Consider the following 18,797-nt stretch of genomic DNA (forward strand, 5'->3'; position numbering starts at 1 on the left):
GCTGCACACAGACTACTTTTCATTCATTCAAAGTGTCATTTTGTCAGTGTTGTACCACGAAAAGATATATTTGCAGAAATGCGAGGGGTGTACTCACTTTTGTGATACACTGTAGCTAAAAGACTGCAGCTAATCTGCTACTTCAATTTGCGACAAGAGTAGTTTGCCACAGTTAACTGCCTGATATGCACAGTTGAACCATTTTAATTCACAATTCAAGGGAATAGACGAAAAAACGTATCAACACAGATGTAAAAACGATAAAACAAGAATGGGCAGTTTATCTGACTGGCACTACTAACCTGTAAACAGAAGTGGAGAGTAACATGTTACATTTACTGTGGTACATTTAATTGAGTAACTTTTTTTAGTAGTTTTACCACAAAATACATTTTACTTGAGTACATTTGTGAAGAAGAAATACTACTCCGCAACTTTGGGCTACATAAATCGTTCGTTTTTTTCCTCTTTATTCTACATATTGACTTTATTTTTGCCAGAGATGCCGACAGTGGCTGTCTCAGTTTCACATGACTCCATTATACCAGTCAGAGGTAACAATGTTTTTCTCCACTGGAGGGCACTCAAGCTCTTTGGACGGATGTTTCATTGTGTGGTTCTGGTCTGAATTTAATGATTTTTGTGTCATCTTTTTTGGCCTAATATGGTCATGCAATAAGTTATAGTACAGTTTAATAATAACAGTTCATATAGATGAAGTTATGCTGAGAAAAAATAGATAAGATTTTAAAAAACAGGTATTGTAAGCAGTTACTCACAATGTTACTCATTACTTATGTATTCTTTCGAACGAATACTTTTTTACTTGTACTTGAGTAAATTTTTGGATGACTACTTTTACTTGAGTAATAATATTTATAAGTAACGCTACTCTTACCAGAGGAAAATTTTGGCTGCTCTACCCACCTCTGCCTGTAAAGCAGGTGGGAAAATGTAATTTGCATCATCGGCCGTATGATTGGCACAAATTTTGATGCTGCGTTCACGTGTTGTTGGGAGTAATCGAAGAAATTTTTCTCTATTACATAATGTCTATAAAAAGTGCCAAACAATCACTCAACCTGTGATGTATTGTTGGAGTGTTAAAATAGGCTACTCGCCCATGTTTTTATCCCTGATTACGACTTTACAACACATCCGAACAATTTTCCAACTTGGGAACTCCGATCTCCCGATACACATGCATGTAGCAGAGCTCCCGAAGGTGCTTCACGTATCAACTCATAGCCTATCACAGCCAAGTTACGTGCATAAATTACCATATTAAGGAGCCATGTGCAGATTGTGTATGTGGAGTGAATAGAGTAATATGATCATGGTGCATCGGTGCATTCTGTAGATTATGCTATGTCGATTTAAAACGCTGTTTTGTTTTTTTTTAAACGGTGACATTTGTACTGAGGCACCGCAGATCAATACTAGGGTACGTGTCCCAGTGAAATATGTCTGGCGACGTTCATTACCGTGAGCATTAAGAGAGTTGTTCAATATTTCATTCGCTAATAAGAAAAAAAAAAGTCTTGAAAATTATGCAGTCATTTACATTGTGTATTAGAAAAGCAAAAAACAAGAACAAATGCCATTTGCATTATAACTTGGAACACAGAGTACCTTATGTTAACGCATTACAAAAATAAAAGTTCAGCTTTGTTAATTAGGGTATACAGTATTATTAATGTAAATATTTTTAATTCTGTCTACACTGCAAAATAATTTCAGTATTTTCTTGGACTGGCTTTCAATTGTATTTTGCTAAAATTACAATTTTATATCTAACTGACGAGACATTAAAAACTGAGGAGGCTGCTGACAGAACAGATTGACAACTGTAAAAAGAGTAAAAAAAATTAAAAAAAAAGAATTCAATTAATTTATGTTGGATGGATTTACTGAACTTTATCAATGTACAACATTCTATAAATAATGCAATTTGTCATTCCTATTAAGCCTTCAACTGTTTAGCATCCTCAACCTTTGGTGGGATAATCTGAATTTGAAATGGGATGAAAAATTCAAGAAAAGAGATTGTTTCTGTCAAATTTAAAGAGTATTCTTCAGAAATCTTCTGCGATGTCCATATTTGAGGCTGACTCTGATGTCTGCTGAGGGCTTTGAGGGCCTCCGTGATGGTCAGTTTGCCGCAAGGAATGTTTTCCAGATTTGAAAAGCCATGCAAGTTGCCCGGAAGAAAGAACTTCATTGGACGAGTCTTCGCTTCTTCATCAACTAACGCCTCCTTCAGTAGCTGTCAAGAGATAAAATATGACCAAAAAGTGAACATAAATTGATAACTAAATTCCACAGACATCTGGCCTATAAGAGTGCAACAGTATTCGTCCCGTCCCACAACAGCCATCACGATTTGGTGCACGCAGTCTAGAGCCGGGCGGTATACCGAAAATTTACCGTTACCGAAATTCTTCACGATGACAGACGTAATTTTGACCATGTCAGTATATTTAATAAAACAATATAGTCTTTTCATCCCGCTTTGAGTCTGTGTTGTTCCCCTTTGAGAAAGCAGTCAGTGTGCTTACGTATGAAGTCACGTGGTAATCCGGAAATCAAACAAACAGAAGCCCGGTAGGCTAACGCTGGCGGCTAACACTACAAGCAAACGTGATGAAGTTGGGCTTAAGGGAGCTTTGCCATATGTTCACCCATTAAGTAGTATGTAGTCTACATTAAGTAGACTGTTGGCGGCTTCCAGAAGGGCTTTCACCCGCTGTCCTCCCTGGTTCTCACGATTTCAGGAGAGGGTGCTTTCAGTGCTTCTACTGGTGGTTAGGCCACAGGTTAATGCTAGCGGCTAACGCTACTAATGAACGTGATGGAGTCTGATAGCGGCTTTAACCTTGTCGAAACGGCTGAACTTAATGAGTGGATTGGGCACCGACTGCATCTAGCAATCAGTATGTCGCGTTATTTTGTATCTGTGTGTGTGTGTGTGTGTGTGTATGTGATTTCTCTGATAACTTCTATGATGGTAAAGCATTCAGCATTAAGTATAATCCAACAGTTGAACCTATACAATGACCGTTTAATGGCCACAGATATTTTTCTGTATGTGCTCACTTAATTCTGTGTCATTATTGCCATCATAAAATCTTAAATGTTTAATTGGCATAAGAGTGCTGAATTCAATGTGGTTGTGTCTGTATGGGAAGTGCATGTGTGCGTCCATGTATTAAAAAAATTGTCTGGAAAAAAAACCTGAAACCTTGAAGTAAACACGTTAACAATAAGTTGTCTGTTTGAAGTGTACTGGTCACGCCGTAAGTAATTTGTGTTACAATGACATGTTTGCACAGTCGTCTTATTGATTTTTATAATGTTGTACATTGCTCAAACCATACAAGCTGATATAAATGTTCATACTTGAATTATTATTGTTTACAAGAATTTTTATATACTTAATGTTTTTGGTGCATGTACAATTGTTAAATTGAAAGCTGGTAAATACCGTATTGGCCCGAATATAAGACGGCCCTGATTATAAGACAACCCCCTCTTTTTCAAGACTAAAGTTTGAAAAAAGACTTTTTGCACACCAAATTAATTCATTTTTATACAGAAAATAATTACTGTACATCTGAAAAGAAATGATTATAACAGTATATTTGGGAGAAAAAGCATGTTAATTTACCTCATTCAAATCTTAGTATCTGAATATTTAAATATGTAAACTAAAGTGCAATCACATTCGTAAATGAGTGGCTTCTGGTTTTTGAAATGTAAATAAACCAATCTATTGTGATAAAACAACAAGATTGCAATAACTGCATTAACCATCAAAGTGAATTCTAACTGTAACTGTAGTCTTGAAACAAATCCCAATAAGGAAAAACATTGCAATAAAATAATGCAAACTGGCTAAACTAGTAGCTGAGATCTGTCATGACAGAACATCGCTTCAATGATATCTGGCGCCATCTAGAGTCGTGAATGGGCAGAGTAGCTGAGATCTGTCATAACAGAACATCGCTTCAATGATATCCGGCGTCATCTAGCGTCGTGACTGGGTATAATGTCTAGACCAGGGGTCAGCAACCTTTTTGGTGTGGCGTGCCACTTTCAAATTTTCTTGTCAATCAGTGTGCCACACCAAGATTAATGACGCACATCCGAATTATTATATCCAACAGAGCTCCAAAGAAAACAACATGAACATACGTTGAAATCTTACAACTACCATTCTTCTTTATCAAATAACTAAAAAATAAAAGTATATTGTAGAAAATATCAAAACTTGACATCATCTTATGTAAACATATCACACACACACAACCCAGCAAGAAAAGGGGAACAAGCGTGATTCTCAGTGCAGGTCTCTCACAGTACAGAGCGGGCTGTTTTAACCTTCAAAGTCAGGCGACTATTTTGTCTTTTTCACTAACAGTGAATTATATGCACAATTTTAGATTTCATATAACAAATACAAAAGATGCCTACCTTAATGTGATCCCTGGCCCTGTTTTCCATGAATTTCATGTTTCGTCTCGTAGTTGCGTTTGACACTTGTTGTGCGACACACACACAACGCTCCCGAGGCATAATGCACAGAGCAAGCGGAAGTAACCAGCCAACCAGTTGTTACCGGCACCCCCAAGGGGCCGCTGTCCCCTACAGTATGACCAGCTTAATAGTTAAGCGTAAGAAAAAGAGTGGCAGGGAGCAAGGTGTTGAGAGAGAGTTGTGCGAAGAGCGCCATGAAAAGTGGCTGTGTCCCATGCTGGTTTTAGTTTTGTTAATAAAAGTCTCCAGCAAAATACCATCCAACGTGTCAATGTGTTTTTATACACATCACTACCTCTCTGAAGTAAGCACCGGGTGAATCAACGACAACAAGCTACGTTAATCGCCTGTCCACCACACCCTACGGTGCAGAGTTGCAATTACCAAAAAGTGCAATTGGTAACACAGTGTACCTCCGCCAGTTCTCTGATTGGTCAGCTTCGTGACATGTTAGTAGAGTGGGCTGAATTAAACGCGCAGAGAAAAAAATCCGACAAGCGCAGGAGTCGAGAAATTGGGGAAGAGCTGGAGGTGTGCTCAAAATCCATTATTGCTCGCATATAACGCCACAGGCAGAGCGGGTGAGAGGGGCGGTCCCGTAAAGCCCCTAAATAACAGGGCACGCAACTGAAAATGCCTTAATTTCCGGTAAAAAGGCACATTGTAAATGGGCTCGCTTCCGCTATCCAAACAGCTAAACATGAAAAGGTTCACACTCCGGATGTTTTCAGTAATCCTTTATGTGTCTGTTTTCTTATTTATGAAACTAAAACAATGAAAAAATACATGCAATCAGCAACAATGCTGCAAATAACAAAAATGCCATCCATATATGCAAACACAATTAGCCTGTATTCAGTAGTTCTTAATTAGAAATACCAAACACATTTCCCCTCAAACATGCAACCTAAAGACAATATAAAGAGTGTAATTCTCAATTTGACAACAAAATACTCACAGACGTTGCTCTAAAGAACACAAATGCCACTCAAGTTGTGAGAGTGGAGCTGCCATGTAACACACTGAATTAGAGCTGAAACGAGTACTCGAGCAACTCGAGTAACTCGAGTTTAAAAACTGATCCGAGTGATTTTATTCACCTCGAGTAATCGTTTATTTTGACAGCTCTAAGCATCACGTTTTGTTAGGACTACTTTTAATGCGGGACAACGCGCTGTCACGTGCGGAGAGGAAGAAGGGGAAAAAAAAAAAAACTTACCGCAGCCGACAGCCGCCACAAACGACGCCGACGTTGCTAAATACTAGCCCGCACAATGCTACATTGGTAACAGGCAGCGTCTGGCGCGTCTCATAGAGATCACATGTATGTTGAACTAGATGCGAAATGACAGAGTCGGCCGCGTCTGGGCAGCGTTTGTAAACAGCCGCCATCTTAAAGCAGTACAGCGCTAAGCGCTAATAAAGAGCGCTAATAAAGAGCGCTAAGCGCTAATAAATAAGATTAACGTTACTGTCGCTACTAGCTCACGGAACGTTAGCCCTGCGGAGGGCTAGGTTTCAATTAATTATGACCACTGTCGATGCGTGGCTAACGTGTCTTACATACAGGCTTTAACATAACATAGCATTGTGGAGTGATGAGGGTGTAAAATAAAAACTTAATCATGCTAACTATCAATTTTAGCTCAGTAGTCATTGCTGGATAAAACACCAAGTAGCACTGGTCCCTAATGTGCTCCAATACAGCCTGTATCATACATTTATTTTGAACACTGCAAAAACTCAAAATCCTATCAGGACTTACAGTTTAGACTAACTTAACTAGAACTTAAAAATGGCTTGACACAAAGAGAAATTCAATTGAAACACGTGGGAAAAAAATCCTAACTTTTAAGTGATTTGTGTTATCAAGCGTAACGGCATGTTTAGGTAAGATATATATATATAATAATAAGATCTAAAAGTTTTTTGAGTGAAAGCAGTGAATTAGTCTTTTTTTTTAATTAGTCTTTTTTTTTTTTTATTCTAGTTACACCTGAGATGCAATTGTTGGCTGTTTTCAACAATATACAACGAAAATAAAGACATTGATTGACTGAAAATGGTTCAAGATTAGATGAAATGTCTTGTTTTCTCATGTATATGTATAATTGCTCTTCACCTAAAAATATATTTGTTTTATCCGATTACTCGATTAATCGATAGAATTTTCAGTCGATTACTCGATTACTAAAATATTCGATAGCTGCAGCCCTACACTGAATCCCATTTGAAGAACTTCCTATTTGCATTTTTCTTCTACTGTTTTAGAACCAATAAATAAAACGGCCACAAGATGGGGCGCTTGAGCAAGTGATAAAGATACAACCGACAATAAACATAACACGCATTTTTTTTTTTTTTTTTTTTGCCATGCCCTCGCGTGTCACTGGTTAACCCTTCGCGTGCCAGTGCTGACACGCGTGTCATAGGTTGCCGACCCCTGGTCTAGACCATGAATATAAGACGACCCCTTCTTTTTCAATTTTATTTCAATGCAAAAAACACCGTCATGGAAAAACGGTTAATTTGCATTTCATGCACTGATTCAGATTTTCAAATTACATAACAGTCCGCTTGGGCGAATTTATCGCCATTTATCATTATCGAGGTAAATCTGCTCAATTTACCGTGATACGTACTTAAGGCCATATTGCCCAGCCCTAACGCAGTCAGATGGCGAATACGTTTGACAAAAAAAAAAAATCCATGGTGTCGTATTAATTTTATATTTTCAAATCAAGAAATATTTATTTCGCTTTAGCCCTAGGCTGAACTCATTGGAACTAGTGCTGCCACGATTACCTCCAGTAATTTGATCAGAAAAAAGCTTTAAATCAAATTTTGCTGCTTCTGAGATGCGTTTAATTAGAGTGACGTTGTAATGGTTTGTTTTGAAAGTGTTGCATTTAGTTTTACTGATTTGGGTGGATACACTGCCAAGAAGTGGCAACAGTGAATATGCCATAAGTACTCTAACATGGCTGAATCCAGCTGCTCCCTTTTAAGACCAACATAAGGTATGCTTTTGTTTGTTGTTGTATGTGATTGTTTTTAAACGGAACATTTTCTTTTGTCTATTTATTTTGTTGACATTGTCAGACACATTAAGACTTAATGCACAAAAGAAATTTCATTATGTTGTTGAGTGTAAATTTAAATTAGTTTGTCTATTTATGGTTACTTATTATATGGGGCTTTGCTATACAAAGGCCCAGATAATAACATGTTAAAATGTTCCTCATACTGGACTGTCTCAGGAAATTAGAATACACAATATTCTAATTTTTTGAGACAGTCCTGTGTATATATACAGGACTGTCTCAGGAAATTAGAATACACAATATTCTAATTTCCTGAGACAGTCAGTGAGACAGTAAATAAATTATAGAATTAAGATTTGTTATTAAAGAAAACAATTAAAAGTGTTCGTTGGTTGTCACTGAGTAGCATTTGCGATTGCTACACAAAAATAGCTATGTAAATTACCCCCCGAGAATGATTAGACACGTCAGACAACCAGAGGACATTAGAAAGACATTAGACTCCAATCACATTAATAAGCGGCTTGATTTTTTTTCAGCGAAAACGTGACGAAAATTGCCATCAATCATCCCTCTGTCATTGACACATCAGTAAACCAGCAAGCACTGTTAGGATCATATAAGGTGGCATGTCAAGTTGCTCTGTGCAAAATAACCCCAAATAGCAAATGAGCTGATACTGCCTGCAGCCCAAAAAAAAAAAAAACTGTCCCTCTGTCCAATGACACTGTTATTTCTAGAGCTGGGAATCTTTGGGCACCTAACGATTCGATTACGATAACGATTCAGAGGCTCCGATTCGATTATAAAACGATTATTGATGCACCCCCCTCCTTTTTTTTTTTTTTTTTTTAAATGTTTTGTTCATTAGTTCCAAAACTGTTCAAAAATACTCTCAAGCTAAACCAAACTACTATTTCAGTATCAAGTTAACATATAGCAGTAAAAAAATATACAAAAATAACAGTAAATAAAAAAAACTCCAGTCCCCATTCTGTATCAGCAGCTTTAAACTACATTCAATTAATTTAATGTTGTGAATCAACCGTTAAAGTTGTTAAAATTGCTCCCGTTATTCCATAATTTCCCTTTTGTCTAATTTCGACAAGTTAAAATTTTAAAACTATTTTAAAGATAGATTCAAGTCAATATTTTACCGATTTAGGAGTATTTTAGATAAAAAGTTAATTAGGTTCGCTTGGAAAGTTCGCTACAACAGCCTTGCAGGGAAGTGTACTGCTTTAAGATGGCAGCCATTTACTAACGCCGCATCTAGCTTTTTGTAGATGTGCTGCTAACGCTACAGAAACTACATTGCATCTAGTCCTATATAAATGATATCTACCGTAACATTATGTGGATGTACTTTGTAGCAGCTTTTCGGCAGCAGTCAGGTATGTTGTTGTGTTTTTTTATCTCGTGGCATGAGTTGAGCTAGAGCCATGAGTTGAGCATTGGCATTACCCGAGGGGCAGGGTAATGAGAAGCATGATGTTTAGCTACTCTCGCTCCGTTCCCCATTGCGTCCCGAAGACCGCGCGGCGCGCTGTGTTGTATTTCCGCTTTACTTGGAATTTGGATGTTTGTGAATCGTTCTCGAATCTTCCACGGCCGAATCGCGAATAATCTAAGAATCGGAAATTTTGCACACCTCTAGTTATTTCTGTTCCAATTTTGTTTTTGTTTTTTTCGGTCAAATTGTTTGGCATATTGTCCTCATGAGTTAATGTTGCTAATCAATTTGAATTTATTATTACTGAGTTTATAAAATTTTACTTTTCAGTATCAAATGGTCAAAAAATGTAGCTTGAATGTATTGTTAGTTTTTTTTTGTTTTTTTTAATCAAGCAAAGTGATGAACTTCGTCTTTTCTCTTACAAACAATATTCATAAAGTTATACTTTATAGTAAATTGATCTATATGACTTTTTTCCCTTTAATATTAAAAAGGACAGTGTTATGCAGAGGTGTACTTATGGCAATAATAATTTTATAGACAAATGACACTATTTACAGTGGCGGCAGCGAGTTCGGAAGGGTGGGGGGGTTACGTCTTCCTGTACGTAACAGAATATAATTGTGAACCACTGCCTAAAACCAATGTGCCACTCTACAGATAAAATATAGTGGATTTATTCCTGGCACAATTCTGATCATTTCAATACTGATGTTACGCAACACTACCCTCTGGTGGTCGAGGTATTGCAAGTATGACAACCAACCCCTTTTGGAACGTGTTGTAACTGACCGTGAAACGAATATCGCCAAATTTTACTATGCACATTGCAGTCTAACAACTTGACTGATGCAAAACAGACACGCTCTGATAAAAGCACTGCGTCAGGCTCGATGAGCGTCGTTACATAGTTCAGCGACAACTTGAAGAAGCTATACTGACCTTAACCGTTCCTGCTTCTGTATCTTTCGAGTCCACATACACAGACTTCAAATTCTTTAACAGAGGGTTGTTCTTCTGGTGGACAGCACCCAATATATCTTCTTCAGGTAATGAAACTATGGTCATATTACAAAAAGATAACTTCACATATCATGCATAACCCCAGATTTTCTTCTCAGACTACAAAATTCTGATTATACGCTTACCATTATTGTGACCAGTGGAGCTTGCAGGAGTTAACTTGTGCCTCGGTGCAGACCGAGGCTTTTCCTTAGCCATTTCTCGTTCAATCCTGTTTTCTAGATTGAAATTTCTTATCATTCGTACGACCCGAGCACCCATCTTACTCAACCATGAACTGTATGGTTTTCGTCTTCTTCTGTCTTCACTACTGGCCACAAATATTGCAAATGACAAAGCTGCCACCTAGTGGATTGGAGAAATAAGGGGAGCCGTTTGTAAACCAGCACAAATTGAAATTAAACAACATTATGTCACATTGATTAATTAATTCATCTTCTGAACGCTTATCCTAACGAGGGTCGCGGGGGTGCTGGAGCCTATCCCAGCTAACAGTGGGCAGGAGGTAGGGTACATCCTGAACTGGCGCCAAACAATGAATAAAATGTGGAATGAAAATGTAGTCAATAATTTTTGCACATCAACAAAAATATTTAGCAACTTAAATATTTATTTCAAAATAATGTTACACTTAACTTTTTATCAATAAATAGTTCATTTAAATCTTAACTCCAAATAATAAATATAATCTGTAAATCATTAATATTACCGTATTGGCCCGGATATAAGACGGCCCTTGATTACAAGACGACTCTTTCTCTTTTTCAAGACTCAAGTTTGAAAAAAGACTTTTTGAACACCAAATGAATTTTTGTACAGAAAATAATTACAGTACAGCTGAAACAAATGATTATAACAATATATTTGAGAGAAAAAGCATGTTATTTTGTCTCATTCAAATCTTAGTATCTGAACATTTAAATATGTAAACTAAAGTGCAATCACATTCGTAAATGAATGGCTTCTGGTTTTTTAAATGAAAATAAACCAATCCATTGTGATAAAACAACAAAATTGCAATAACTGCATTAATCATCAAAGTGAAGTCTGATTATAACTGTAGTCTTGAAATAAATCTGAATAAGGAAAAACAATGCAATAAAATAATGCAAACTGGTTAAACTAGTAGCTGAGATATGTCAGTACAGGACATCGCTTCAATGATATCTGGCGTCATCTAGTGTGGTGAATGGGTATAATGTCTAGACCATGATTATAAGACGAGCCTTTCTCTTTTTCAAGACTCATGTTTGAAAAAAGACTTTTTGAACACCAAATGATTTTTTTGTACAGAAAATAAATACAGTACAGCCTAAACAAATGATTATAACAATATATTTGAGAGAAAAAGCATGTTACTTTGCCTCATTCAAATCTTACTATCTGAGCATTGAAATATGTAAACTAAAGTGCAATCGCATTCGTAACTGAATGGCTTCTGGTTTTTGAAATGAAAATAAACCAATCTATTGTGATAAAACAACAAAACTGCAATAACTGCATTAACCATCAAAGTGAAGTCTTATTGTAACTGAAGTCTTGAAATAAATCTGAATAAGGAAAAACATTGCAATAAAATAAAATAATGCAAACTGTTTAAATTTGAGAGTAGTTGAGATGTGTCTTGACAGAACATTGCCTCAATGATATCTGGCGCTATCTAGTGTCGTGAATGGGTATAACGTCTAGGCCGCGAATATAAGACGACCCCCCTTTTCAGTCTTATTTTAATGCAAAAAACACAGTCTTATATTGGGGCCAATACGGTATATCTAAAGCTTGAGTCTGGTTGAAATAGCTAAAATGCAAATTCAAATGACAAATGAACAATTATACATTTGAGGCCAAAACTTAAAATGTGTGTTTATTCGCAGAAGCAGACAGCAATTTCTGAATGAATAATTAGTCGCACAAAGGTATCTTGGCTGCATACATTGTTTTTCCATGCATGTTACCTAATTAATTGGCCAGTGAGTTTGTATGCGTTTACATGATGTAAATAAGGAATTAAAATTATACACAAGGTGATTCAACAAGACTTCCAAAATCACCAGGGTCCACCATGTTGATTGCCGTTGTGATTCCAATTTACATTTCGTCAACATTTGCTGGAAGTGGTGCTATGTTAACCCAGTGCCCGCCATTGACTACGACAGACGCCGCATGTCCATGACATACCCATGCCTATTTCATGTTTGCAACATGTTGCAACCAACTAAGTAATATGTTCTCAGACAACTGTCTCAATCTGGGTACTGCATATGCAATATTTGCAGTTACAGTATAGCATTTTTGCACAGTACATCAGCAGCTATGCACCAAGGGCGTAGTTTTGCATAAGGACAGTAGGGACATAACACTACCAACTTTTCATGATGCTCAAATTGTCCCCACCAACTTTTAAGTAAACTTTTTTTGCATTATACAGTGAGTTCAGTTATATAGGTAATTTAGATTGTCTTCTCATATATTGTAAGGACAGAATAAACCCTACCATTGTTAAGAGAATTATTTTAATTGTTAAGACTTGCATTTATCTCTTTTCACTTGCTGAATGTGCCAGTCCGTTTCCCCCCTCAAACACACATTTTGCCTGATGACTTGATCTCCCCTCCAACACGCGCACACTCACACAGCCCCGACAGATTAATGTTGACAACATGTTGCCTCCTCCGCACCCTTCGAAGAGGAGGGATATTAGAAGTTTTTTTTCGGCCAGCAGCAGCCACTGTAAGTAATGTAAAAAAAGATGTCAATGTTGTGGAGGTGGGGGAAACACCACTAATTTTGCTACTGTACAGTTATGCAATGCAGTGGCTTCAGAGTGAAAGTCCCTTTATTAAAAAAAAACAAAAAACAAAACAAAACAGGGTGCTATCCAAAAATGAGTCCACTTTAGGGGGACACTGACATGAACATGGACTGACATGAAAAATCACACTAGAGCTGAAACGAATACTCGAGCAACTCGAGTTTAAAAACTGATCCGAGTAATTTTATTCACCTCAAGTAATCCTTTATTTTGACAGCTCTAAGCTTCACGTTTTGCTCGGACTACTTTTAATGCGGGACAACGCGCTGATGTCACGTGCGGAGAGGAAGAAGGGGAAAAAAAAAAAAAAAAAAACTTACAGCAGCCGACAGCCACTACAAACGACGCCGACGTTGCTAAATACTAGCCCGCACGATGCTACGTTGGAAGCAGGTAGCGTCTGATGAGTCTCATAGGGACCACATATATGTTGAACTAGATGCGCAATGACAGACTCGGCTGCGTCTGGGCAGCGTTGGTAAACAGCCGCCATCTTAAAGCAGTAGAGCGCTAAGCGCAAATAAAGAGCGCTAAGCGCTAATAAATAAGATTAACGTTACTGTCACTACTAGCTCACGTAACGTTAGCCCTGCGGAGGGCTAGGTTTCTATTAATTATAACCACTGTCGATGCGTGGCTAACGTGTCTTACATAGTGATGAGGGTGTAAAATAAAAACTTAATAATGCTAACTATCAATTTTAGCTCAGTAGTCATTGCTGGATAAAACACCAAGTAGCACTGGTCCCTAATGTGCTCCAATACAGCCTGTATCATACATTTATTTTGAACACTGCAAAAATTCAAAATCCTACCAGGACTTACAGTTTAGACTAACTTAAAACTTAACTAGAACTTAAAAATGGCTTGACACAAATAGAAATTCAAATGAAACACGTGGAAAAAAATCCTAACTTTTAAGTGATGTGTGTTATCAAGCGTAACGGCATTTTTAGGTATATATACTATATATATATTTAATAAGATCTAAAGGTTTTTTGAGTGAAAGCAGTGAATTAGTCTTTTTTTTTTTATTCTAGTTACATCTCAGATGCAATTGTTGGCTGTTTTCAACAATATACATCGAAAATAAAGACATTGACTGACTGAAAATGGTTCAAGATTAGATGAAATGTCTTGTTTTCTCATGTATATTTATAATTGCTCTTCACCTAAAAATATATTTGTTTTATCCTATTACTCGATAGAATTTTCAGTCGATTACTCGATTACTAAAATATTCGATAGCTGCAGCCCTACATCACACATCAGAATTGAGAGTACTTTGGTTCGAGTTTTGGGGTAATCTAGTATGCCTCAGATGGTGGTCGGTCCTTGGATATATGAGATTTTTTTTTTTTTTTCCCAAATCACTTTTAAGCTGTTAGATCGTCCCTACTAACATTGAGACCAAACCTACGCCCTTGCTATGCACAAACTGTCATTTGCAGAAAGCCTGAAAGATATTGGGGAAAAAAACTATCATTGCTATTTTGGGGGTGATTTGTGAATTAAAACTATTAAAACAATTTTCACCAAATAACTTGAATAGCTCTGTTTAGGATAGGCCTGAACGATATTGGAAAGAAATTAACATTGCGATATACTGTATATACTGTATTGCCAAGGCTCCACACTTACTTTTCGCATTGGTTGCACTGGTGCGCCTAACATTTTTCTTAAGGTGCACCATCATCACCTTTAATAGCATACTTTTAATCACTAACTTTTAATCATAACATTCATATACTGTTATTCATTCATTCATTCATCTTCTGAACCGCTTATCCTCACGAGGGTGCTGGAGCTGAACCTGAACTGGTTGCCAGCCAGACGCAGGGCATATTTACACTCACAACCATTCACGTATGTATGTATGGTTGGTCATATACACACTGTTTTGTTTTGTTTTGTTTTTTACCACTACATCACCACTGTGTACATTGTAATCTTTGTTTTTCATTAGCCTTATTGTACTTTTGTTTTATGTGGTGCACATTATGGCAATGCTTTAAATCTCGATGTACTCTGTAAAATGAAAATAAAGGCTTTCCATTCTATTCTATTGTAATGTATTGTATTGTCATACACTTCATAATACCGACAGAAGCGGAGTGTAGGACGGTCCCCTATTTGAAGGCGTGGCGCAGTGTCTGATGACTGTGACCTGTCAATATCATTATGAAGTCTATGGTATTGTATTCTATTTTATTCTATTAAACAAAGAACTCCTAAATGGGAGAGATTTAGGAAACTAAACATAAGGTCAGCTTTAACTCCTTGGCTGCTAATGACGGCACAGAGGTCCAATAGTTCACTGCTAGCCTATCCCATTCAAAATGGATTGGATATCGAGTGCCGTCTATGGGAGCAAATGACTTAAGGATAAAGTTTGTGTCACTAGCATGTGTAAGACAACACGGGCAAGGAACTAATGACTGCCTTCTACCGAGCAGCTATTGAGTCCATCCTCACCTACTGCATCTGCATGGTATGGAACCTGCTCGGCAGCGGACAAAAAAATCACTGCAGAGGGTGGTGACAGCGGCGGAGAAAACTATTGGCTCCTCTCTGACACCTCTGGAGGACATTGCTGCTGTGCGACACCTCAAAAGAGCTAAGAACATTATTAAAGACTCTTCCCATCCAGTGGCGCCACCAGGGGGTGGCCAAGGGTGGCCACGGCCACCCCTATAAATTGGTTGGCCCCCCCACTGGCCACCCCGCTTGCCAGTATATAGTTAGATTGTTGTAGCATCAGTTATGCATTTCATCCCAAATGAATGCATTTTTTTGTATTGTTAAATGTAGGGCTCTCAAATTTATCACGTTAACGGGCCGTAATTATTTTTAAAAAATTAATCACGTGAAAATATTTAACACAATTAACGCATTCGCGGTACGACTCATTCCCGCATTGCAGCAAACAGCCCACAATGGCGCCGTTTTACTTATGTACAGAGATAAGAGGCAGAGAGGAGTAGATACAAGCATTCCTTGGGGCCGTGCTTTTAATTGGCAAAAGCTTTGTCATTTCTCCCACAGCAACTATAAATATTGTGGGAAGCGACGTGGGGAAGAATGACAGGAGTTGATCTTTTTCTTAACACCCTGTCGTGTACCTAACGCAGAGAAGATATAGCATTTGCAGCCACCACACACAGTCATGGTTGCGCCACTTCCCATCAAGCATTTGGGCAGAACATTTAAGTCGCTACTGTATCATTTACTGAAAACTCAACAAATACACTAAATGGCAATATTTAGTCACAATATACAAACTCACATTTATCCTTTAAGAATTACAAGTCTTTCTATCCGTGGATCCCTTTAACAGAAAGAATATTAATAAAGTTAATGCCATCTTGTGGATTTATTGTTATAATAAACAAATACAGTACTTATGTACAGTATGTTGAATGTATATATCCATCTTGTCTTATCTTTCCATTCCAACAATAATTTACAGAAAAATATGGCATATTTTAGAGATGGTTTGAATTGCGATTAATTACGATTTATTAATTTTTAAGCTGTGATTAACTCGATTAAAATTTTTAATCGTTTGACAGCCCTAGTTAAATGTACACCTTATGCCTAATATATACATACCACAATAAAACAGAATTGTTGCAGAACTCAAAATGTTGACTGGACAGTTATGGACTATGCACATTAAATCATTAGTAACATCAAATACTACACAATACACCAAAGTATATCAGTAGCCATGTCCTTAAGTCTTTCCGATAGTTTTCCCCTGACCTTTTTACTGCAATAATATAATGAAAACCTGAAATTATGGCTTTTAGTTTTGGCCACCCCAAGATTTAAAGTGGCCCCATCTGGCCACCCCTATGAAAAATTTCTGGAGGCGCCACTGTTCCCATTCTGGTCATCACCTGTTTGAACTGTTGCCTTCTGGCAGGAGATACAGGGCGATGAGATCACGTACAACTAGACTCAGAGATTTTTTTTCCCCAGGGCCATCCGCGTTCTCAACACTGAACAACACTAATTGTTCATGATGCTGCTATGTAGCGACTTTTGCACAATAATTTATTCTTTGTCTTTTATTTAGTAGTATGTTTAAGTTGTGTGTTATTTTACTGTCTTGTGTTTTATGGTCTCACAGAGTAGCTTTCCAATTTCGTTGTTTGTATGGCTTGCAATGACAATAAAGGAATTGAATTGAAGAACTAAGAACTTTTCAGTATGTGCAGTACATGAGAAACGTTTCACTTGTAAGTGTAAAAGCATTTCAGTATAATGTGTGAGAACATTTCACTTGTAAGTGTGAAAGCATTTCAGTATAGTGTGTGAAAGCATTTCAGTATAGTGTGTGAGAACGCAGCAGTTTACTTCTGCAATCCTGCTACTCCTACTACTAGTATCCTTGAGCAAGGTACTGAACCCCACATTGCTCCTGGTGCTGCGTAACCAGTAGGTGGATGACGATGTAGTGTAAAGCGCTTTGAGCGCCTTGAAAGGTGGAAAAGCGCTATACAAGTATAACACCATTTACCATTTTACTCCCTAGGAGGGTTCCCCTATTTTAACGCATCCACTGCACTTCTTTCTCTGCACAGTTTCTTCACAGTGGGGGTGGTTAATGGTTGCCAATAGGGAAGCTGGCCATCATAATAATAGGGTGGTTGGTGGGTCCCACTTTTCTTTTGGCGTGGCTCCTGGGCCAGGGCATCATCGACCCTTCGTTCAAGGGTTCTAGGTAGGTTTAATTGAAAATAATCTACTGCTTTTCTTGCTGAGTGTGTATTATCATCACCAAGTTGGCGTTGTCCTTTCAATTGCTTAAATATGTGCTCGTCTGCAGTGCTTAATTTTTAAATAATAAGGTGCCGGAACGCAAAGTACATATGAAAGCGCAGGGACGACGAGACGGGCACAGGTCCTGGAGCATACGCAGAAAATGGTGCTGAAAAAAACAGGCAAATGACCACTTGCCATGATGCTGTGGGACTTACAAGCCTCAATTTAGGATAATATCCTTGGTATAAATGTTACGACAACAATTTAAGATTATTTAGGATATACTCTGCACAGCACGGGTAATTGCCAACATAACCACAGGTGGGACTTAGGTGGGACACAGTGAGCAATTAGTTTCTCAACAGGTCTAACTTGTAAAACATAAAAAAATAATAATTAAAATCAGAGTTTACAATAAATAACATAAACCCATTCTTTTGCAAGTTTCATCCCCCCAGTCTTCTCTGGCCCCTGAGTTCCCACCGCCTTACAAATTCTTTAGCCCAAGCCCAAATTTCCCATTTCCCTGTTGCTCTGGCTGTTGGTGGTCCACCTGGCTAACTGCTGGCGCTGTAGTTGGCTCCCACTCTGGGTGGCGCTGAACCTGACCAGCTGCTGCCACGGTAGCAGCCTCCTGCCCCGGTTTGGCTGGCTGTCCGTGAACCTGGCTAGCTGCTGCGGCGCCAGCCTCCTGCTTCACCCGGTAGCATGATCGCTGCGGCTGCCCTCATCGCCGGTTGTTGCTTTACTGACTCGTTATGAACCTTCTTCCTTCTTTTTAAAAAAAGTACAGTAAATGCAACGGCCTTTTTGGCATATTGAAATACCGTTTGATTCTGGCTGCTTGCTCCCCAGATGCCGCAAATATCCAAAGTTTTTTTTTTTTATGTGATTGGGTGTTATTTGTTGGTCCAGCTTTTTGGTTCATCAACAAATCTACCACTCTTTCAAATGACGTCAATTTTTTTTTATAAACAACAAGCATTTTTTGGTATTTGTTCTGTAAATTAATTTATGCAGATTATTATTTTTTTTTAATTATTTTATTTTATACTGTAATGTCAGTAACTACGCACGGTCCCTTGAAGAGACGTTGGGACTGGAGAGCTGTGAGGTAGTGGGAAGCAAGGGGGAGACGGGTGAGAAGCAAAAGTTCG

At 37.9% G+C, this 18,797-nt stretch overlaps 1 protein-coding gene across 1 annotated transcript; it reads right to left on the bottom strand.

Annotated features, from left to right (window-relative positions):
• Positions 1 to 1,891: 1,891 nt before the first annotated feature.
• On the bottom strand, positions 1,892 to 10,380 carry ndufaf4 (NADH:ubiquinone oxidoreductase complex assembly factor 4). Its single transcript, XM_057821984.1, has 3 exons — positions 10,185 to 10,380; positions 9,979 to 10,094; positions 1,892 to 2,266 (listed from the first exon to the last, which is right to left on the bottom strand). The coding sequence occupies exons 1-3, from the start codon at positions 10,318 to 10,320 to the stop codon at positions 1,964 to 1,966; spliced, it is 555 nt and encodes a 184-aa protein (XP_057677967.1). The 5' UTR covers positions 10,321 to 10,380; the 3' UTR covers positions 1,892 to 1,963.
• Between the last annotated feature and the right edge of the window lie 8,417 nt (positions 10,381 to 18,797).

Source organism: Corythoichthys intestinalis, chromosome 19, assembly GCF_030265065.1.
Source record: "Corythoichthys intestinalis isolate RoL2023-P3 chromosome 19, ASM3026506v1, whole genome shotgun sequence".
In the NCBI taxonomy this organism is placed as follows: domain Eukaryota; kingdom Metazoa; phylum Chordata; class Actinopteri; order Syngnathiformes; family Syngnathidae; genus Corythoichthys; species Corythoichthys intestinalis.